This window comes from Helicoverpa armigera, chromosome 14 (genome assembly GCF_030705265.1).
Source record: "Helicoverpa armigera isolate CAAS_96S chromosome 14, ASM3070526v1, whole genome shotgun sequence".
Taxonomy (NCBI): domain Eukaryota; kingdom Metazoa; phylum Arthropoda; class Insecta; order Lepidoptera; family Noctuidae; genus Helicoverpa; species Helicoverpa armigera.
In genome coordinates this window covers 180,671-200,860 of record NC_087133.1, presented here as the reverse complement: position 1 = coordinate 200,860, position 20,190 = coordinate 180,671, and the positions used below count along the sequence as shown (strand labels likewise).

Sequence of the window (20,190 nt, the reverse complement as noted above, 5' to 3'; positions counted from 1 at the left end):
GGCGCGTTTTAGCCAGCTCTGTATGGAGTGAATCTTCTGGTGACTGGCTGGTTGCGTAGCCGAGCCGGGGTGCGGGAGCGCAGCCACGCCGCGCCAGTCGGCCGCGCGCTCTCACCCCGCGGAGGACGCTCGCTGGCTACTTCAGGAATACGCACCGTGAGTACTATATCTTACTATACTATACACATATGTATATTCGAGTTGAAACACCATACTTTATACATTTATCAAATTTATTTTTTATCGGTTTTGATTAATCTTTTTCTGTTAAAGGACCTCACTATTCACTTATAAGTAGTTAAAATAACTTCAGAAGCAATTTTACTAAGTCGGTGTTATTTTCTGGGCTATGAAAATGTAGGATAAGCGCCAACTTCGCGAAAAATTCAAATGAATGCAAACCAGATGCAATGGCAACACGAGCAGCGTGTTTAGACGTTTAAATTTTGAAAACAGGTTTAGGGTGGTCAGACAGGTTACCATTTTTTTGGGCTCTGGTTTGCATTGATTTTCGCCCAGCTTATTATCTTCCAGAACGGCAATTTTCTAGTATTACCATGAAAGATTTGGGTTAACGGGTCTTTGGAAATGATGTCAAATCGGAAAGGAAGTAGGACGCAGTACGTAGACATCTTCACACACTGACACACCACATCTTTTAAAAATACCTAGTAAGTAAAACATGTGACATGTAATATATTATTCCCTTGCATCGGAGATCACGAAAATATCTGTCCTGCTCCTGATCGCTTTCCGGTCGTGTCGGTTTGTCGTCCCATCGGCCTATGAGAGTTAGGGAATAGTAAGAACAGCTGTGTCTGTGCAATGCTTGTGCACTTTAATGCCTATGTCCTGCGCAGTTCGCAGTTCACGTCTAATCTCCATAGGTACATGAGAACAGCCGCCATGGCCGATAATCGGCTAAGAGGACATCAATGTTTTATTCACACAATTCCAACTGTCTCATTTTGTCATCGGTAACACTACGTATATTGTAGCTATTGTAGCAGATCATTCTATCGGAACTTTGATGGTTATTCGATTCCTCATCGCATCGGTATTGTCTTAAGAATGTTATACTATGTGCATTTGCATTCCTGTAATTATATATAAGTAAGCAGGTTGTCGATTATGAATCGAATAGGCAGATAGACGTGGCGGACGACTTGGTTTTCATGGGCGATACCCAGAGGCGTCGTCCTAATTGAGAGCGATCGCACGATGGTGAGATGCGTTTTTCATCTCACGATCTCACTATCTCACTTGCGAGGTTCAAATAGGACACTCTGATGAAATCTGTATGTTTGTACTCATCGAACGACGAGAACGCATCGTGTCATCGCACGATTGCTCCCAATTAGGACGACGCCAGAGGGTAAAATCAGGACCCTCTATAGGCTTCTGCTGTCCGTAGAGAAAAGTTGAAATCTTCAAAGATAATGTACATATCTATTTCTGAAAAGAATTATCGATATGTCTGAGGTACTGATACGAAACCCTTCGTATTAATATAAGTAGTGGTGGAGGTCCTTCAATCCTAATTTTATTTCCGAAGTTTCTTATAAGAGGAGCAGGAGTATTTTTTTTGGAATTGCTGGTATTCCTACCTAAATTGACACCACAAAATCTAGTCCGCTCGCAAGTCTAACTAACGTTTAGCTGCAATTCGGTATTAGGCTAGTCGACCCGTAGATGACTAACATTATATCCAATATACGGGGTTTTGCCAGATTTATAACTGATTTACCATTTTGATAATACAGTAAATCAATAGGTATTATCAATTAAAGCCGCTGACGAATTGTGATATATATATAATTAATAACATTATTGATGACTGAAACGACATACGATGATGATCTGATTAAGTTGCGTACAATTAACTTGCCTAATCTGCCTGCAATAGCCTGCGTATCATACATCCATCATATTTGTGATATTTCCTTGCGGAACTACATACGTGTTTCTGTTTTGGTAATAATCTACATAAAATGAACCGGATTTTTGATAATATATACTTATTTTTCTGTAGTTGACTAGATATTTTTAATATTTGTTTTGTTGTTTGTGTTTCATGAATGAGCATCGTTCATCTTCGGTGCTTTTAAAGCATTGGCAACAATGCGGCTAGGTATGTATGAAGCGTAGTTAGCCGGCGCTTTGCATCATCCGCCATCAACAAACGTTTGTGATGCGTGTGTGCGATGAAATAACACTATTATGCAGGTTTTTGTTACATATTATTAATCGGCTCTTGTTGACAAACATTATACTTATTTGTCGTTGCGAAAATATTTCATGAGCGAGTGTTCGTTGTAGTGGAGTCATCGTAAACGTGTCATCGTATAGTCACAGGATGTATTGATATGCAAAACATGATCACGTTATTATAGCTATGCATTTGTACCTACACAATAGTACACAATTATTACTCGCAAAGGTATTCAGTTATATTTGGCATTTTTGTCGCAATGTGATCGCCGCGTGATTGCCACTATGGCTCAGCGATAATATCGTACCGGGTTGGGCGCACTGCACGCATATCGCGATACGATTCCGCATCACAACCCTTTGCCTATTTAATGTCTTGGATAGTTAATAGAGGCGTTACATCAGTCATCGTAACATTATCAAAATTCCGATTTAGAATTGATGATTAAACGGTGAACAAACAAAATAAATGTCTAATCAAAATTGTATCAAAGATCCGGTTCGTTTTAGTAACAAAATACAAAAACAAAATTAGCGTCGAAAATACAGGAGGAGACTTGTTCAATAAATAAAGATGTCGGTATCTGGTAATTAATACTATTTGATTGATATTCCATTCATGTTCGATATAAACTAAGATAAGATAATGAGGGAACGCTTTTTCAATCGAGGATTTGACTTAAAAATAACTATACTTACCAAATTAAATGATAGGTTCTGTTAGGTTATTATATCTATAGTGTATAGGTTGCCTAGTTTTAAATTAATAGAATGAGATGGAGTATTTCATCCAATATGTCAATATGTAAAATATTCATTTAATTCCAGTTTTAAGTATTTACACTGTTGCACCGTTTCCTCATAACGATAACCAATACAAAATTAGCTATAGGTAGGTACAGGATTATTAAACGGTAAGGTTATAAGGTTCTTGAATTCAGCCAGGGTGACACGTAAGTTGTGAAGTGGTGAACTAGTAATAGGGACACGTTTTATCCTTTGGGTATATAGCTTCATTATTAAAACAATCAACAAAATACAAACGGTTGCTTAGTGTACTAGAGCCTATAAGCTAATAATCAGATTGATCACAAGTTGAGAGGTTGCTCTCTTGCTGACCGCCATTGCAAGTGGTGCAAAAAGTTTTCATAACAATGTTGTGGATTATCAGGCGATTTTACAATATAACATAAAATACTTGGTAGTGGCCAGTAAGTGGCACAAAAACTGATGTTTTTAAATGGTTATCGCGGCAGGGTCATGTTATCAGCGGACACTGGCGCGAAGCTTCCGTCCGTGCTTAGCGAAACCGCCGCCAACAGCTATGACCCATTTACTCATTTATTATTCGCACGGATGTCCAAACAAAGGATTGCGAATCATCAATTATTATCACCTAGCGGGGCTTATTTCCTATTTCAGACAAAAATGCTACAAGAGCATCTTTGTTGTTGTAGGCACTAAGCTATTTAAGAATTAAACGAACAGGGAAGTAGTCCGAAGCAGTACTAGAACCAGAGCATTCTTTTTAGCACTGCTTCTGACTGACTTGTGACCTTCACAGCATGTCAGTTATTTTTTTACAGTCGACTTACCACTGTTACCAGCTAGCAATAATTCCGAGTGTGAATCCTGGGTGTTGGAGGCGACGCATGCGCAGTGTCATGTTATGCCTCACATTCATGTGAACACGCTGACTCGACTAGTGACGTCACCTTCTAGGTATTGAACGTTTAAATGGCGCGATGCTCACACATTTAGATAGGCAGGATTTAACAATCTGTGTTCATAGATAACGTATACAAGACATATTAATCAATCGTATAGCCAATTAAATTAACGAAAGTACCTAATCAGTTACTTATCCGTATTAAATCTGATTAAATTCGTACTAACGTCAAAATATTTTTTTTGATCAGTAGGTAGGTAGGGAGTAGGTAGAGGTAGTTAGTACCTATAAGTAGGTAGGGACACGGACACTAAATTTACTTAACACTTGTTTGTAGCCTTCTGACCCTATAAACATTTTATTTTACTACATTACTTGACAAGCATAACCCATTACCAAACCAAAATGCTCCAGAATGCTATTTTGTTGGTTTTATTCTCACGTGTATCGTCCAATCAAAGCCAACTGACAACTATTTAGTAGGGTATTGCCAGTATTGCTGTGTTGTCACGGTGTGTCGCTATAGCTAGTATTTATTACGATGTATTGTTTGTATTTATCACAATGTTTCTTTCATCCTCATTAAGAGGACGAATTGGAATTTTTGGCGCCAAGGATGTCAATTTTTCTCAGTAAATACAAAACGGATCAAAATACAACTTGGTTACCTGAAAGTTCATGATATAAGCCTTATTTTGTTAGTTGTAGAAACATGATTAGGTAACTTTTATAACAGAGAAAAATATATCAAACATACCTCTTTTTAAAAAGAGATTCACATATTATGGGCAAACGGGACCGATTTAAGCCTCTTAACTTTTTTAGTAGTTGAGTATATACATACTCTTTAAAATGGTAGTAGGAATTTTTATTAAATTATCATTTCTAAATATTAAAATTACAAAACCATTTTGTCGCTTACGACTTTTAGTTATAAGCTAGCGCGCGTATTGTTATCCTCGCCCCGCTCAGACGCTCCGACCCCTTTTGGCGCCTTAGATGCGCGTGCCGGTTATGGAATTATTGTTGACCACTTCCTCGCCTTAACATACAAAGTAAAACGGTGTTCACAAAGTCGGTGACTTGTATCTGTGTTAACGTTTGGTCGCTGTTGTTATCCAGTAATGAGTAAATTCAGTTTGAGTTATTTCGCCGTTGGTCGTAAAGCCGCTCCCGACACACTTGGAGCGCAAGGTTGGGAGGCTATCACGCCAGATAGTGCGGGTTCAAAAATACTGATGACATTATAATCTTAATTAAAAACGGCGATTAAAATACCCGAATTGGGTCTCTATTGATTAAATGTTTTATTTATACTTACATATTTATTTCCATTATAACCCAGATTATTATGGAACTGCTCTGAAAACAAATAGATATATCTTAGCGTTATTAGGTATCTGTAAACTAAGTAGGTACCTACGTAAACTTTTTACATAATTGCTAGCAATAATTCTTTACAACTTCAAAGAGACCTATAGTTACGTAGTAACTATTATATAATCTGTGCCTATAGTTAGCGATGGCGTTGAATAACTTTCAAAGATATCGGCGAACACTTGAACAGCCAGGGTGCGCACGTGCGCTCGCTTGGCGCGTTGTGATGTGCCTTTCAGAAATGAATCGTGTTCCGCTCTTCAGAACCGTACAGCGGCACGTGCGCTCTCTCCTCGCTTGTGTTCTCAGAGCTCAGGGGCTGCATTGATTAGAATAAGCTGGCATTGGCCAGGTGCAGCGCGTCTCCCGCCTCGAGGCGCGCACACGGCAGCGCAGGCGAGTGACGCATTCTCGCAACGTATTTAGGTCAATGGAAACAAATAGGCGCTCAGATTCAAACGCGCCTTCTAGACTGTTCCTCTCAGCCACGCGATGCAATTGGATCCGATTGCCAATTACAGTCATGTCGTAACAATAATGCATTGATTCCTCAGTGACACTAGCAACTAGTTTTCATGAAAAATGAATATTTCATAGAGATAGGTACAGTACAAACTGCTGCTGCTTTGAGTGAGCATAGACACTGTAATACCCATGCTAAGTTGAAGTCACCTGCTGGGACAACGTATTAATTTGAACTTTACATAAACTGATAGGTTCTTATGAACAAAAACTATTGCTCATGCGGACCTGTTCAGCTGTTTCAGCGGTTTATGCGGTGATCAGAAAAATACAAACCTGTACATGAGGAGTCACAAAAGGCTACAATATTTATAACTGATAGGTACCTATTTATAATCTCTGATAGATATTATTATAAATTAATTCTCTTTATAATAAGTAATTAGGTAATGAAATGAGTAATGATAAGTGATTTAATCTCTGATGACTATAACTTGTCATCAGTCATCAGTGTCCTAGAAAGCAATTTTCCTCAAAGATAAATTCTGTTAGTTATCGTCGTCATGGCTGTATTTTGCTAACAGTTAGTAATCGAGAAGACCTGGTGTCGACAGCTTCAGCTGTGACAAGTTGCAGCGCGCGGGCGAGCGCCGCGCAGGTCGATGGAGCGACGCTCCGCTTATGTTCTCTTTACAGCTCCTTCTTGCCCTCGATTGCATTTACGGTGGTTTATTTCAATATTCAGAATTTTAGATTTTAGTTAAGTCTATAGTCATCTCCGTGACAATCTTGACTATCTCGTAAAGATACGAAAATACATCAAAAAGTTCAAATTCATCGTTATTCATCAAAGCTCTTGCTTAGTGCTTACTTAATAAGCTGATGACGGATGAAGCTTCTGTCAGCAGCGCGGTACCAAGCCGAATCGAGCGCTCGGCCCGTGCGTGGCTGTATCCAAGCGGACCTAATGTAATACACAAACAATATTATTGCTGCTTATCAACGTATTTCTTCAATGTACCTAACACCTAACACTCAATAATAGGGTTGCCAGACGAGAATTATTTTGTTTGTAAATTCACATGATGTTTTGTAAAAAACAAAACCTATGCAAACCTATGAGGTTTAAATATAAGTTCAGAAAGTAGTGCACTGCATCGCTAGCATACCGTGACACGTTTTGCGCAGAGATTTCTCAGAACGGCCTCATAAAACCCATGCGAGCTGAATTGTGCAGATGTGGGGATGAGGTCACCACCATCCGCTGTCCGCGATCTCTGCTACGATCGTTAAAATTGAATAACTGTGTTATGTAGATAACATATCGTTGTTAGTGAAATCATATTTTTAAATAACTAGACCCCAGTGACCAACGATGGGTAGGTTATCGCAAAAAAATACGCATTTTTATTAAATATCTTGCAGAAGGTTTTTTCTAGAGAGACGGAAGATGGGTAACACTTTTCTTCAGACCGCAAATCTTTAGCTTTACGCTAATTTTGGGCATTCAGCAAGGTTGTTTAGCCTGCCCTCGGCCCTCCTGTCACAGCACGTAGATGACGCAGCGAGGACTGGCGCACGTTTCCTCGCGATAAGGTGTGACCGGCGCACGCGCAGCTTCCGAGTGGCGACACTGCGCCGGGGTGCGTTGCCCTCGCCCCCCGTGCCATTGACATCGTGAACCCAACCTGACTCCCTGCGCGAGCCAGCGAGCCCTGCTCCTCACTCACGCTGTAGTCATGCACTGTTTGTGCAAACTACTTCAAGCTAGAAAAGCTTTTATTTTTTTAACCCCCGTAAAAATTACGGCCTCTGATTATTCATCATCATCACGGATCAATTGCATCGCTCAGAGAGTTTTCTCTAAGTATGAATGAATTGCGTAAGGTTTTAGTTCTTTTTTTTACTGTCGATAGGCTCGCGTTTGACCACTAATGAATATTCAGCGAACATTGGAACAGAGGAACCAGGCATTGTTGCTTCCAATTTATAGTTTGTCAAGTCTGATTATTCCAAAGTCTATGGACACAAGCATTGCCACTATGAACATTGACCAATCAGAGAGCAGTGTGTTATTTTACGTATTTCAAAGATCGTATATTTAAAAGAGTTTCTGTGATTGGTCGAACCATATAATATCTTAGGAATAAATATTCGTTATTTTATAAATTTACTGTATGACGTTGGAAATTGATAAATTTACGAAAATGTGGACGTAAAATATTACAATTTATCTCCCGTTTAGAATCTTACGAAAGTTTATAAACTTCCTAGTACATTGATAAACTTACGGATCTTGTTATTTTCCGGTGACAGTGAAATGAAATGAAATGAAATGAAATGAAATGAAATGAAATGAAATGAAATGAAATTGTTTATTTTGCAAGTTGGACATTACATCACTTTTACACGTCATTTTAAGAACGCTGAGGCCGGCATTTCCTAACTGACTGATCCCTGAGAAGAAACGCCGAAACAAACTCAAGGGTCATAGTCTCTTTTAAAGTCCAAACATGTTATAAATGAAATAATTATGTGTGAGTGTCACCATGTACGCGGTCTGGAATGGCCTTTTGAGGAAAGAGCCACATCAGGCTGGAGCTGACCAGTCCCAACAGACGGCACGCATGCATCAGTCGTCGTGTAGCTCAACCATATCTTAGGGAGCTCAACGACCTGTCACACGACGATACCAGATCTGCAGAACATTTGCGTAGGCCATTTAAAAAATACTCAAACCCGCCAGACAGTATTTATGTTATAAGGATATATAATGTTGCTCGCATACACGATACTCACATTCACAATAATAATAATAAATTTAAAAAAAAAAAAAATACAATTATAACATATAAATGTCAATAAAAAGAATGTCATTAATAAAAGTTATCTGATGATAATAATATTTAAATGTCAAAAGTAACAATACACAGGCATTTAAAAAGATATCACTCACTAAGCGAGCAGCTCATTCCCAAGCTTCTTTATCATTTAAATAATCAGATATTTTGTAATATCCTTTTTTCAAGAGTTTGGATTTTATATGATTTTTAAATTTCCTGATAGGTAAGTCACGAACCGCTTTGGGAAGTTTATTGTAAAAGCGTATACATTGACCCATGAACGAGTTGCTTACTCTGTGGAGGCGAGTAGCATGTACAGCGAGATTATGTTTATTCCTAGTATTTATGCTATGAACATCAGACATTTGAACAAAGTTAGAAATGTTTTTACGAACGTACATTAAATTTTCAAAAATATATTGGGAGGCAACAGTCAGAATGTTTATTTCTTTGAATTTCTCTCTGAGAGAAACTCGAACAGCTCTTTTCTGTAGAATAAATATAGTTTCAACATCCGCACAGTTTCCCCAAAGGAGAATCCCATACGTCATTGAACTATGAAAGTAACTAAAATAAACTATTCTGGCTGTGTCCACATCGGTGATAAGTCGGATCTTTTAATAGCATAGGCGGCTGAACTAAGCCTTCCTGACAATTTAACTATATGTGGGCCCCATTGGAGTTTGGAATCAACGGTCAAACCAAGAAATACCGTTGACTCAACAGGCTTCAACTCTACTCCATTTAGTTGTACATTGGTGTGTAACTGCCTTACGTTAGGCGTTGAGAATTTAATTAACTTCGTTTTAGATTCATTTAAAAGAAGATTATTGACATTAAACCAATGAACAACCTTAGAGAGTGCATTGTTAACTTCGTCAAAATTGTCGAGTTGGCGCTTGATTTTAAAACGAGTGAAGTATCATCGGCAAACAACACAATCTTGTGATTATCCCTTACGTGATAAGGGAGGTCATTAATATAAATAAGAAACAAAAAAGGGCCTAGAATTGAACCCTGTGGAACCCCCATGGTGACCGTAGATCCAGAAGACCTCTTACCATTGACATCCACCCTCTGAATTCTATTATGCAAATAAGAAGTCAGAAGGTCAAGAGCCTTGTTTTGATACCATAGTGGTGAAGTTTCCTGATGAGTATATCATGGTGCACGCAATCAAAAGCCTTGGACAAGTCGCAGAAAATACCGAGCGCATCCTGCGAATCCTCCCAGGCCTCGAATATATTTTTAAGCAATTCCACGCCCGCATCCGTAGTAGAACGACCCTTGGTAAATCCGAATTGTTTAGTGTGCAACAAGTTGTTTCTATTAAAATGGCTCAACAATTGACGTAATATTAACTTCTCAAAAATTTTACTCAAAGTGGGTAAAATTGAAATTGGCCGAAAATTTGATGGATCGGTTGTACTACCAGATTTAAACAATGGAATTACTTTACTAAGTTTCATCAAGTCAGGAAAAACACCTGATGCAACACAAGAGTTGAACACAGTTGCTAAATAAGGTGAAATTATTTCAGTAACAAGGATCAAGATTTTAATAATAGCTAGAAAATCGTTTCTTGTATCGTTTGGTCCACAATAAATGGGGAGACTTATGGACCTTATAGAATAAAGTGTATGGTGGGTGTGGTGCGCGCACCGGACATCGACAATAAAGCCGATACGAGCGTAAATAGCACGCTCATGAAACACTAGCTACAGCTATTAAAAACATTCCTGTAAATAACTCAGTCATGGCGGCACTTATTTCCAATTCTCTCTCAAACCGGTTCATATTATACGTAATTGTTACAGGTAGTGCCATTATAACATGAGGGGTCTTCTCGTGTTGGCCCTCGTGGTCGCAGTCATATGCACAGCCGACGCAGAGGTAAGCTAGCTCATCAGCTCAGTTGCTTCTCAGCTATCGGCTGTGATAAAACCTAGAGACACATGCGTGCAGATTGTGATTGACGTGGTTGTATTGCAGCGGCACCGGCGGCGCCACCGGCGACTGCGCACCACCACCACGGAGCGGCCGGCGCCGCCCGACCTGGCGGCTCCCGTGCGCGAGGACTCGGAGGCCGAGCATCTTGAGCTCGGCATGGCGGAGCGACTCGACGAGCGCCGCTTCCAGGTGACTACGATACCCGTGTTTTTTCCTGTTCACTACTTACTAGCCAATCCTAACAGAATGTTGCTTTGAAAGTAATGACTAATTTCGCATTGCGTTGCAGGAAGCTGAGAGATCCCGCGTCAACGAGATCATGAACGAGGCGTCTTCTCACGAGGGAGGCGGCAGCGACAACGAAGTCAACCTGCTAGATGGTAACTCGAATGTTTAGATAGTACCTACCAGTGGCAATTTTGCCGCCCTCGATTTTAGTTATATTATTAGTTAAGGTATATACTTTTTGTCTCCCATTGAGGGGTAATGAAACTCCAACCACACGGGCCGTAGCCAAGCGTGATTGGTGGGTTATGTAATGGAGTATGTAGACGATACAGATGTTGTTGTCAAGAATTATCTAGTGATGCGGCAGGTGTTCAATATAACAGCTTTCTGGATGATGTGTGATGTGTATTATTATGTATATTGTTCTTCATTATTTATAGAAATATTTTTTGCCCGTGTACAGCCATTAAACAAGCGCCCGCTAAAAATTGAAAGATTATGACTAGTAAGAACAATACAAGTAGGTATTTAGAGCAGTTTCGAAGGAACTTAATCAATTTTACTGCTTGTCTAAATTGGTGGTTAATAAAAAAAACATGTCTTCTGAAATTTTGCTGCCTCATAATTCTTTCATGAATATGCGTAGCTGTAGAGGGAGGAAATAAGGGAAGTATATAAGAGTACTTAGGAATGTAGATAATAAACAAGGAGAGTACGTATGCGCAGTACATAAGAACATATAGGTATTAGGGAAGAGCACACAGGGAAAGTAGATACATGGGAGTTTATGAGGGGAGTACATAAAAAGAAGAAAAGAGTGTGTAGCTCCGGCAGTGAGCGCGTTAGTCAGGTGACGGTGGTGTGTTGCAGACCCGTGCCTGCGCGTGCACTGCAGCGCCGGCCGCGTGTGTGAGATCGACGAGCACGGCGACGCCGTCTGCAACTGCATCAAGGAGTGCCCCTACGAGACCGACTCGCGCCGCAAGGTGCGCTCTCCTACATATTCACTTATTGCTAGCAAACAGTCTATCTACAACATTCTCGCTGTTTCCAGGGCTCTATCTAGCACAACGATCTTTTCAATAGTAAAGTTAACAACGATGTCCAAGTATTGAGATTAGTTAGATTAGTTGTAAAGAGATATCTGGTACATGTTCTTTAGACTATACATAGTCTAAAGGCTAATTCCTGTTTCGTTACATGATGGAGGAATTCCGAGGAATGCGCGTACGGTGTGAGTTGACGCGTTGTGTGCGCAGGTGTGCACGAACCACAACGAGACGTGGTCGTCGGACTGCGAGGTGTACCAGCAGCGCTGCCTGTGCCTGGACGGCTCCGAGCTGTGCCGCGGCCCGCAGTACCACCACGTGCAGATCGAGTACTACGGCACCTGCCGCGAGATGCCGGTCAGTGCCCCGCCATTTCATATTATGAACACAGTTCTTCCAGAAATAATTCATCAGAATTCTTTTCCCGTTATCCCAATTTTATTTGTCGTGGGCGCGACACGTTTTGTATTCCGTGGCATTATATAATTGTCCATCACTTAAACCAACATCCATCACTTCATTGTCATCATATTGTCTTTAATTTATCACTTTTGTGGTTCTCGCCATTGCAGCATAGGAGATCAGAACTGACAATTATAATTTAGAGGATCTTTCCGTGCGGAAATAAGTTAAACATAAGTTTTTTTATGAAATCAGGAATGCAGTGAAAATGAGATGCTGGACTTCCCGCGGCGCATGCGCGACTGGCTGTTCAACATCATGCGCGACATGGCGGAGCGGCGCGAGCTCACGCCGCACTACCTGAAGATGGAGCGCGAGGCCGAGTCCAACCTCACGCGCCGCTGGACCAACGCCGCCATCTGGAAGTGGTGCGACCTGGACGCGCACGACAATGACAGGTGCACTCCAATAACCAATCCACTAGTCAGAGAATCCTTCATCCAGTTAGACTGGAAGCAGACCCCTACATTGCGTAAATGCTTTACAAATGATAATGATTGATATGTCGATCGATACTGATGTGTTTCTTTGAATATGGCAGATTCGTGTCCCGGCACGAGCTGTTCCCGATCCGAGCGCCGCTGATGTCCCTGGAGCACTGCATCGCGCCCTTCCTCGACCGCTGCGACGAGGACGACGACCACCGCATCACTCTCGCCGAGTGGGGCAAGTGCCTGCAGCTCGACGAGGTGCGTGTCTGTCCGTGCGCCGCACTCTAGCGTTCAACTGATAATGACATGTACTGCACACCTGCATGATTTCAGTACGAGCTGGAGGACCGGTGCGACGAGTTCACCGAGGAGGCGCCGGTGGGCGTGTAGACGCCGTCCGCGACGCCCAGCGCTGCCGGGACTGCGCAGCCGCCGCGCACTCCACAGAGATTCATACTTTAGTTGACATAAACTTAATGTTACGTTACATAATTTACTTTAAAATAATTCAACTTTCAAGTAAATCGGCTGTTCTGAGCCTTTGTAAATACCAATTACTGTGATGATGCTACCAAAAGTTTGATATTTTACAATAAACTCCAGAAAATTGTACCAAAAGAGTTTTAAATTTTCACCTGATTTTCCTCTTTCCTGTAAATATCATGGTACTCATACAGGGCTTGTATGAACTTTGTACGAACCAACACAACGTGGTCAAAGCGCGTCTAGAGTATTCAGCTATAGGTACCAGAAGCGCATATAGACAGACTACTTGATATTATATTCTTAGAAGTTGAAGTTCCACGTGACGAGCTCTTATACTGATAACATTGTGTGTGTCGAGTGGCTCGCGAGCCCGCCCTGGCGGCCCCCGCGGCGCCGGCACTGTCACTGTCGACTGCAGCATGAGCGCGCTCGTGGCGCTCGCCTGCCTGCTGGCGTCCAGCCGCCTGCTCGCCGCGTACGTATACATTATACATACATCCACGCACTACTTTGGGAAGTTCCTTATTGAGGTTCCGTATGTTTTTTTTTCTTTTTATGTTTGTTCGCGCGTATCGCTTACCGACCAACTCGAAGCATTAAGTTTATGTTTGACAGAATTAAGTTCATCAGTCCAGGATCTGATATTTGAAATCCTGAGAAATCCAAGGCAAGTTTCGAAAGTTGTGTGCATGCTTAGGGTGGAAACACTGGAAACAAAAGAGGGAATGCTTCAAGTGCAAGCGGAAAATTATTAAACTGTTTTTTTTACCTAGGTAGAAATAATATAGTCGGGACATCTTTTTTTTTTGTCAGGGGGGAAAATCCTCATGGACTGTACTCCACCTGGGGTAGGTGGAGGGGTGTGCCGGACTCTTAACGGCTAAAAACCCTACCTGGGGCTCGATTCTCCTAAGTTAATAATGTCAAAATCGAATAGAAATCGAATCGCAATATGATCGCATTAGCAGTTTTAACCATATCGGGCATTCTGCTACTAACATAAGACCAATCGTATTCCAACGACATTCGATTGGTTTGCGATTGGTCTGCTACTTTGGTGATTTTGGTCTATACTGTAGTTTGCTGTACAATCATTTTGCAATCGTAAATCATTTGCAGACAAAATGATTCATTATTGAATGACAGAAAAGGATAAAAACATTTATTTCAAAGAAAAAATAACGGAATGCCACATACGCTTCAATCGTAATCGAGTCGGGATTGGATCTCAGTCGAACCGAGTCGAACGTGAATCGTATGTCGCTTAAGTAAAATTAGGAGAATCGGGCCCCTGGTGTTGCCTCCAATTACCTGTTGTCGAGGGCACGGGTATCGCCAAAGCATTCTTCCGCACTCCCGACAGGTATTGGCCCGCCAGATGTTCGAAGTCGGGCTCCGTCACCCTCTGTGGCCGTCACCCAGCGGCCACAGTAACTCCACTAAGAGACGCGCGCGCAACACAACGCCACCGTCTCGAGGCCTGTTTCTAATCGGACGACAGACGTCCCTAGTCTGTCGCCCGCAGGCGCCCCCTACGTCTGCTGCAGGCGGGGCGAGAGGTAGCAGATTCTCCCTCCCTTTAAAACCGTCACATCCTCGCAAAAGGAGGCGACGGCATTCCACTCTTCTTCGCTGCTGACCATGCAAGACACGACGGCCGGCAGCGAAAGATTTCCCGCAGCATCCAGTACCGCAGTTAAATCACGGCGCTGTGTTGCCCATGCTGGGCACTCCGCCAACGTATGCAGCGCCGAGCTGTCGGTACATCTTTCACACAAGGTCGGTTAGCCCCATGCTAAGTTATTCATTAACTTGTGGGGTGCTAACACATAACAAGATGTACTACATAAAGCTACATATATACATATTTTTAAATACATATTGTAACACTGAGACCACGGCCAACAATCATGCTCATCACACAAATGTTGACCGAACCGAGAATCGAACCCGGGACCTCAGGTTCGGCAGTCCGGCTTGGTGACCATTGTGCCATCGAGGTCGTCAAACCATCCATCGAGGTAGTATCAATCAATCATATACCTCGAAGCATTTTTTGAAAATCTGGTTGGTTTAGTTCCAAAAGTTCTTAAAATTCAAATACAATGCGATACATTGTTATAAACTCTTTTGCAAAAAAAGCGGGCACTTGTGCGAAATCTTAGTTTTAAGGACTTTTCGTGTATTTCAAAGGGTTTTAATGATTGTAGTATGTTTCTAGCATCAAAAGAGTTAGCCGAGCATGCTCGAGGGTGTATTCTTAATTTGAATTTTGTACAATTGCTAAGAAATTGGTTAAACCTTGTTTTGGACTAATTGCTGACAAAAAGTTCGTCGGTGTTTCGAAAAGTTTTTGAAGTGATTTTCAGGAAAATGATAATGCAGTTTTAATTAACGATTAATGTTCTTTTTTATTAGATCAAAACATTTTTGAAAAACTATGCGTATTTGTTAAAATTTTCACCTGCTCTAAATGGGCTATACTGATGGTTGATGGCAATGTTAAGAGTTTCGGTATTTTAGTGTAAAGCGTTCTATTGTTTAGATATTGTACCCACGTGTTTTAAAATATCGCTTTTTCATAATTAAACACTATTTAGAAGAGTATCAGTACCTTTGGCTGCGACAAAACCAATTTAAAGTAAGCAGTGCCGATCACAACTCGTCTCCTATCGGACTTTGACATTAAAAAATACCAAATTTTGTGATAAATGTTAAAATTAACCCGATGAAAAATGATGAGGAGGGTTAAAGCTATCTGAAAAGTCAAATTATTGCCGCGTTGAAGGTCTCGATAACTCCATAGGTATCGGGTTACTAAACGACGATTTAGCTGAAAGGGAGTCAAAAATTCAAAATTATTGGCCAAACGTATGTTTCTTAAGAAATGAGCAGATAGCCAATTATTGTTATGATTTAAGCAGGAAAGTGCTGTAGATGCCAGAAAATCTCATTGTAGGCAAGTTTATTTAATAAAATGTCCATGGGATGAAAACACGCTATTTGAACGCTCAGACTCATAGATCTTCAGTGGTCTACGGAGTTTCCCAAGAGACGAGGTTGTTTAAAAATCAGTGATTACGAGACCTTAAGACCTCGTGCTCACAGTCTATGCGCTATTTTCTGTATTTTGTAGAATTTCAATACTTTTAAAAATGTCAAAGTCCAATAGGAGACGAGTTGTGATCGGCACTGCTTACTTTAAATTGGTTTTGTCGCAGCCAAAGGTACTGATACTCTTCTAAATAGAGTTTAATTATGAAAAAGCGATATTTTAAAACACGTGGGTACAATATCTAAACAATAGAACGCTTTACACTAAAACACCGAAACTCTTAACATTGCCATCAACCATCAGTATAGCCCATTTAGAGCAGGTGAAAATTTTAACAAATACGCATAGTTTTTCAAAAATGTTTTGATCTAACAAAAAAGTACATTAACCATTAATTAAAACTGCATTATCATTTTCCTGAAAATCACTTCAAAACTTTTCGAAACACCGACGAACTTTCTACTAGCAATTAGTCCAAAACAAGGTTTAACCAATTTCTTAGCAATTGTACAAAATTCAAATTTAGAATACACTCTCACGCATGCTCGGCTAACTCTTTTGATGGTAGAAACATACTACAATCATCAAAACCCTTTGAAATACACGTAAAGTCCTTAAAACTAAGATTTTGGAAAGGTGCCCGTTTTTTTTGCAAAAGAGTGTATTAACATCGCGTACCGGCCCACTACACCACAGTACAGTACAGTATACTACCTCGAAAATTCGAGAAAAATACATGGCTTAATGCATTATTTTCTTGTTATAATAATTTTTTATCGATTTTCAGCATGGCCTCTCCCATTTAAACACTTTGTGGTGAAAAAAAATATAGTGAACTATAGATTTGACAATTAAGGCAAATAAACATATCAAACGTCATTAATAAATCACCATGACGACAGCTTAGGGCTATACTATAGAATAGGCGGTTCACCCGCCGCAAGAAACTCGATTTAATGTAGGTATTGTATGCATACTACACTGCACGGTTTCTCACCGCGTTTCATAGGCATTGAAAATACGACCGCTGAATGCAGCGTCCAACCGCCGCTTCAAACTAAACGAACGGTTTTCGGAGGGTTTTCGGCTATTAAGTAATTTTGTAAGGGAGAATGGCGAGTCTATGTGAATGAACAATAGATAGCGATAAACCGCAGCACGTAAAATTTGATGGCCTGCGGCAACTTTGTGGGACTTAGTCCCGCGGCGGTAAAACTGCCCCTGTATAGTGTTTGCCTTACCGCCATGATGGGTTTTTGTTGTGTGTTGCAATTTAAACTGTACAATTTGTTATTTTACAGTAAAACAAAGCCAAAATAAATTAATTGAATCGTTGAAAACGGTTTGAATTATTTTTTCCTACTTTTTAGTATGGTGTTCAAAGAGTGTGCCGGGGTTCCATACCCTTTGAAATATCTCCTTTTGCAAGTTTCGGAGCAAAACAAAGACATCTCAAATTATTTTGAGGTATATTACTACCCCGATCGATAAGATCACGCTGCATATCGAATGTTAACTCAGGTAAAACATCAAAATAACCATTTTATTTTGAATTTCCCGCTACTAGGTAGGCGAAGCATTAACCTTAACACTCAGGTGTATGTCTCAAATAGTGAAAAGAAAAAAAAAAAGACTTCTAAAATAGTTTTCAGAAGTGTGCATTGTTACATAGGACAGTACAGATGGATGATGATGCGGTGGTTGTTGACAGGAGTTCTGCGGTTCGTGACATCCCAGCGGCGTGCGCGCGGAGCGCAGTGACGACGGTGCGGTGCGCCTCGCCGGGCCCGCCGGACGCGCTCATGCCGCACCCCGACCACTGCGAGCTGTTCTACTACTGCGAGCCCAGCGGCGCCGCGTGCCGCCAGTGCCCCGCCGGCCTGCACTTCAACCCGCGCCTGCACGTGTGCGACTGGCCCGCCAGCGCCGGCTGTACCGCGCATGCCCTCACCACCACTGCCACGGACATACCAGTAAAGGAGCCCACAGCTTTTGCCACTCAGTCTACCAACACACCAGAAGAGGAAACCACAGCGCGTGCAACTCGGTCTACTATCACGCCAGTAGAGGAGCCCACAGCTTATGCAAATCGCTCTACCAACACACCATTGGAGGAAGACACAACGTATGCTAGTCGGTCTACCATCACGCCAGTAGAGGAGACCCCTGCTTATACAACTCGGTCCACCAGCACAACAGTAGAGGAGACCGAAGCGAGTACAACTCGGGCTACCAACACACCAGTGGATGAGAACACAGACTATGTAACTCAGTCTACTAGCCCACCAGTAGAGGAGACCAAAGAGGTTGCAACTCAGTCTACCAACACACCAATAGAGGAGACCACAGCACATGCAACTCAGTCTACCAGCCCACCAGAAGAGGAGACCACAGAGCATGCAACTCAGTCTACCAGCACGCCAGTAGAGGAGACCACAGCGCATGCAACTCAATCTAAAAGCACGCCAGTAGGGGAGACCACAGAGCATGCAACTCAGATTAGCGATACACCAGTAGCTAAGACCTCAGCGCGTCCGCTTACAACCCAGTCTACCAACACGCCAATAAGAGCGACCACAGCGTTTACAAGTCAGTCTACCAGCACACCGGTAGGGGAGACAACAGTGTATGCAACTCAGTCTACCAGCACGCCAGTAGACGACACCACAGCGTATCCGAGTGCCGCCACAGACACAGTAGCAGTGGAGAGCAGCAAGCCGGGCGGGACCAGCCGCGCCATCAGCACCGGCAGCTCGCGACGCACCACCGTCGGCTGGAGGACGCTCAACTAACCTGACACCAGTATAACTGACGCCACTACGCCACTGTGGATCTCCATTATACATAATTATAATATACATATGTAGCTTTTTTATAATCCCAAAAAGTATAATTTGTTGATTTGGTTTTCATTTAATTTTTTTCTTAGCCCGAACTGGCCCATTGCTGGGCAAAGATTTCCCCATTTGGTCTCCACACCTCTCCATCCTTTGATTGTTTCCACCAACCAGGGTTGTAGGCTTCGGTTCATCCCGCCATCTTTTCTCTCTAGTCTGCGTTGGCCTTCTTGTGGCATCTACTTGGGCCAGTTTGTCAGTTTAAAAAAAGATAGCAGAGGGAAATCGATTACCACATCGAGAATATTCGAGAACTGCTGGAGAAGCTACTGAACAGATTTGAAAAATTCTTCCTCTGTTGGGAAGATAGAGTATCGACGAGTAACATCGGCTATATTTTAGGCGGCTACAGGCGGTAGTTTCCACGGGACGCGGGAAAACAGCTAGCAACAAATAACGGCCGCGCCACGTGCGACGACGAGGCGGGCGCTAGAGCGTCACGACGCCACAGGCGGTAGCATCGTTTGAACGCGGACATGACAATCTCGTAATCCGGTTAGATATTGGGTTTTCAAAACAAATAATTACTTAATATCTAAATTAATTATCCTGCAATCTGGAAACTGATTTGAGCGTCATAATCAGTATTATTTGATAAACGTAATATGTAGGTGCCGATGACGACACACGGTATGTCACACGTATGATGCGGCTACAGAGAAGCCCCTGCTTCAGGCACCACGAGCGCAGTTGTCCACTGAGCAGGGGCTGCATTGCAGCATGGCTCCTGACTGCCAGACACTCGTACTAGCAAATCGGAAATAACTCATCTAAAGTGCACACTCATTACTATAAATATAAATTACCGATACTATAGTTTATCGTGATCTATCTATAGCCAAACTGATAAGTACCTCAGCCTATGTGTGCGAATATATAACTTTATTAGGTAATTATTACGTAAATGTAACGAAAATCTTATAACGTCAATAAATATGGGAACGTCCCATTCAAGCTGCCGAAGGGAGAGCGGAGGGTGGTATCCTACAAATACATAAGTAATGTTCATGGCTAAAGGTACCTAAGTAATTAAATATATTTAAGGCATATGTCATAGGCGTAGGCACCTA

General features: G+C 41.7%; 2 protein-coding genes across 5 annotated transcripts; both read left to right on the top strand.

The window, feature by feature from the left end:
- LOC110381553 (SPARC) lies at positions 1-13,300 on the top strand. The gene is made up of 9 exons (XM_021341890.3): positions 1-156; positions 10,380-10,455; positions 10,555-10,701; positions 10,802-10,892; positions 11,611-11,726; positions 12,000-12,146; positions 12,447-12,649; positions 12,793-12,940; positions 13,016-13,300. Exons 2-9 carry the CDS (start codon positions 10,396-10,398, stop codon positions 13,070-13,072), a joined length of 969 nt encoding a protein of 322 aa, XP_021197565.1. The 5' UTR covers positions 1-156; positions 10,380-10,395; the 3' UTR covers positions 13,073-13,300.
- Positions 13,301-13,510: 210 nt separating this feature from the next.
- On the top strand, positions 13,511-19,135 carry LOC110381552 (uncharacterized). Of its 4 annotated transcripts, none has more exons than XM_021341888.3 (2): positions 13,511-13,643; positions 17,935-19,135. In XM_021341888.3, the coding sequence occupies exons 1-2, from the start codon at positions 13,588-13,590 to the stop codon at positions 19,013-19,015; spliced, it is 1,137 nt and encodes a 378-aa protein (XP_021197563.3). In that variant the 5' UTR covers positions 13,511-13,587; the 3' UTR covers positions 19,016-19,135. The 4 variants fall into 4 exon arrangements, with proteins under 4 accessions (XP_021197563.3, XP_049692833.2, XP_049692832.2 ...); XM_049836876.2 differs by having other exon boundaries at positions 13,558-13,698; XM_049836875.2 differs by having other exon boundaries at positions 13,573-13,703.
- The last annotated feature ends 1,055 nt before the right edge of the window (positions 19,136-20,190 follow it).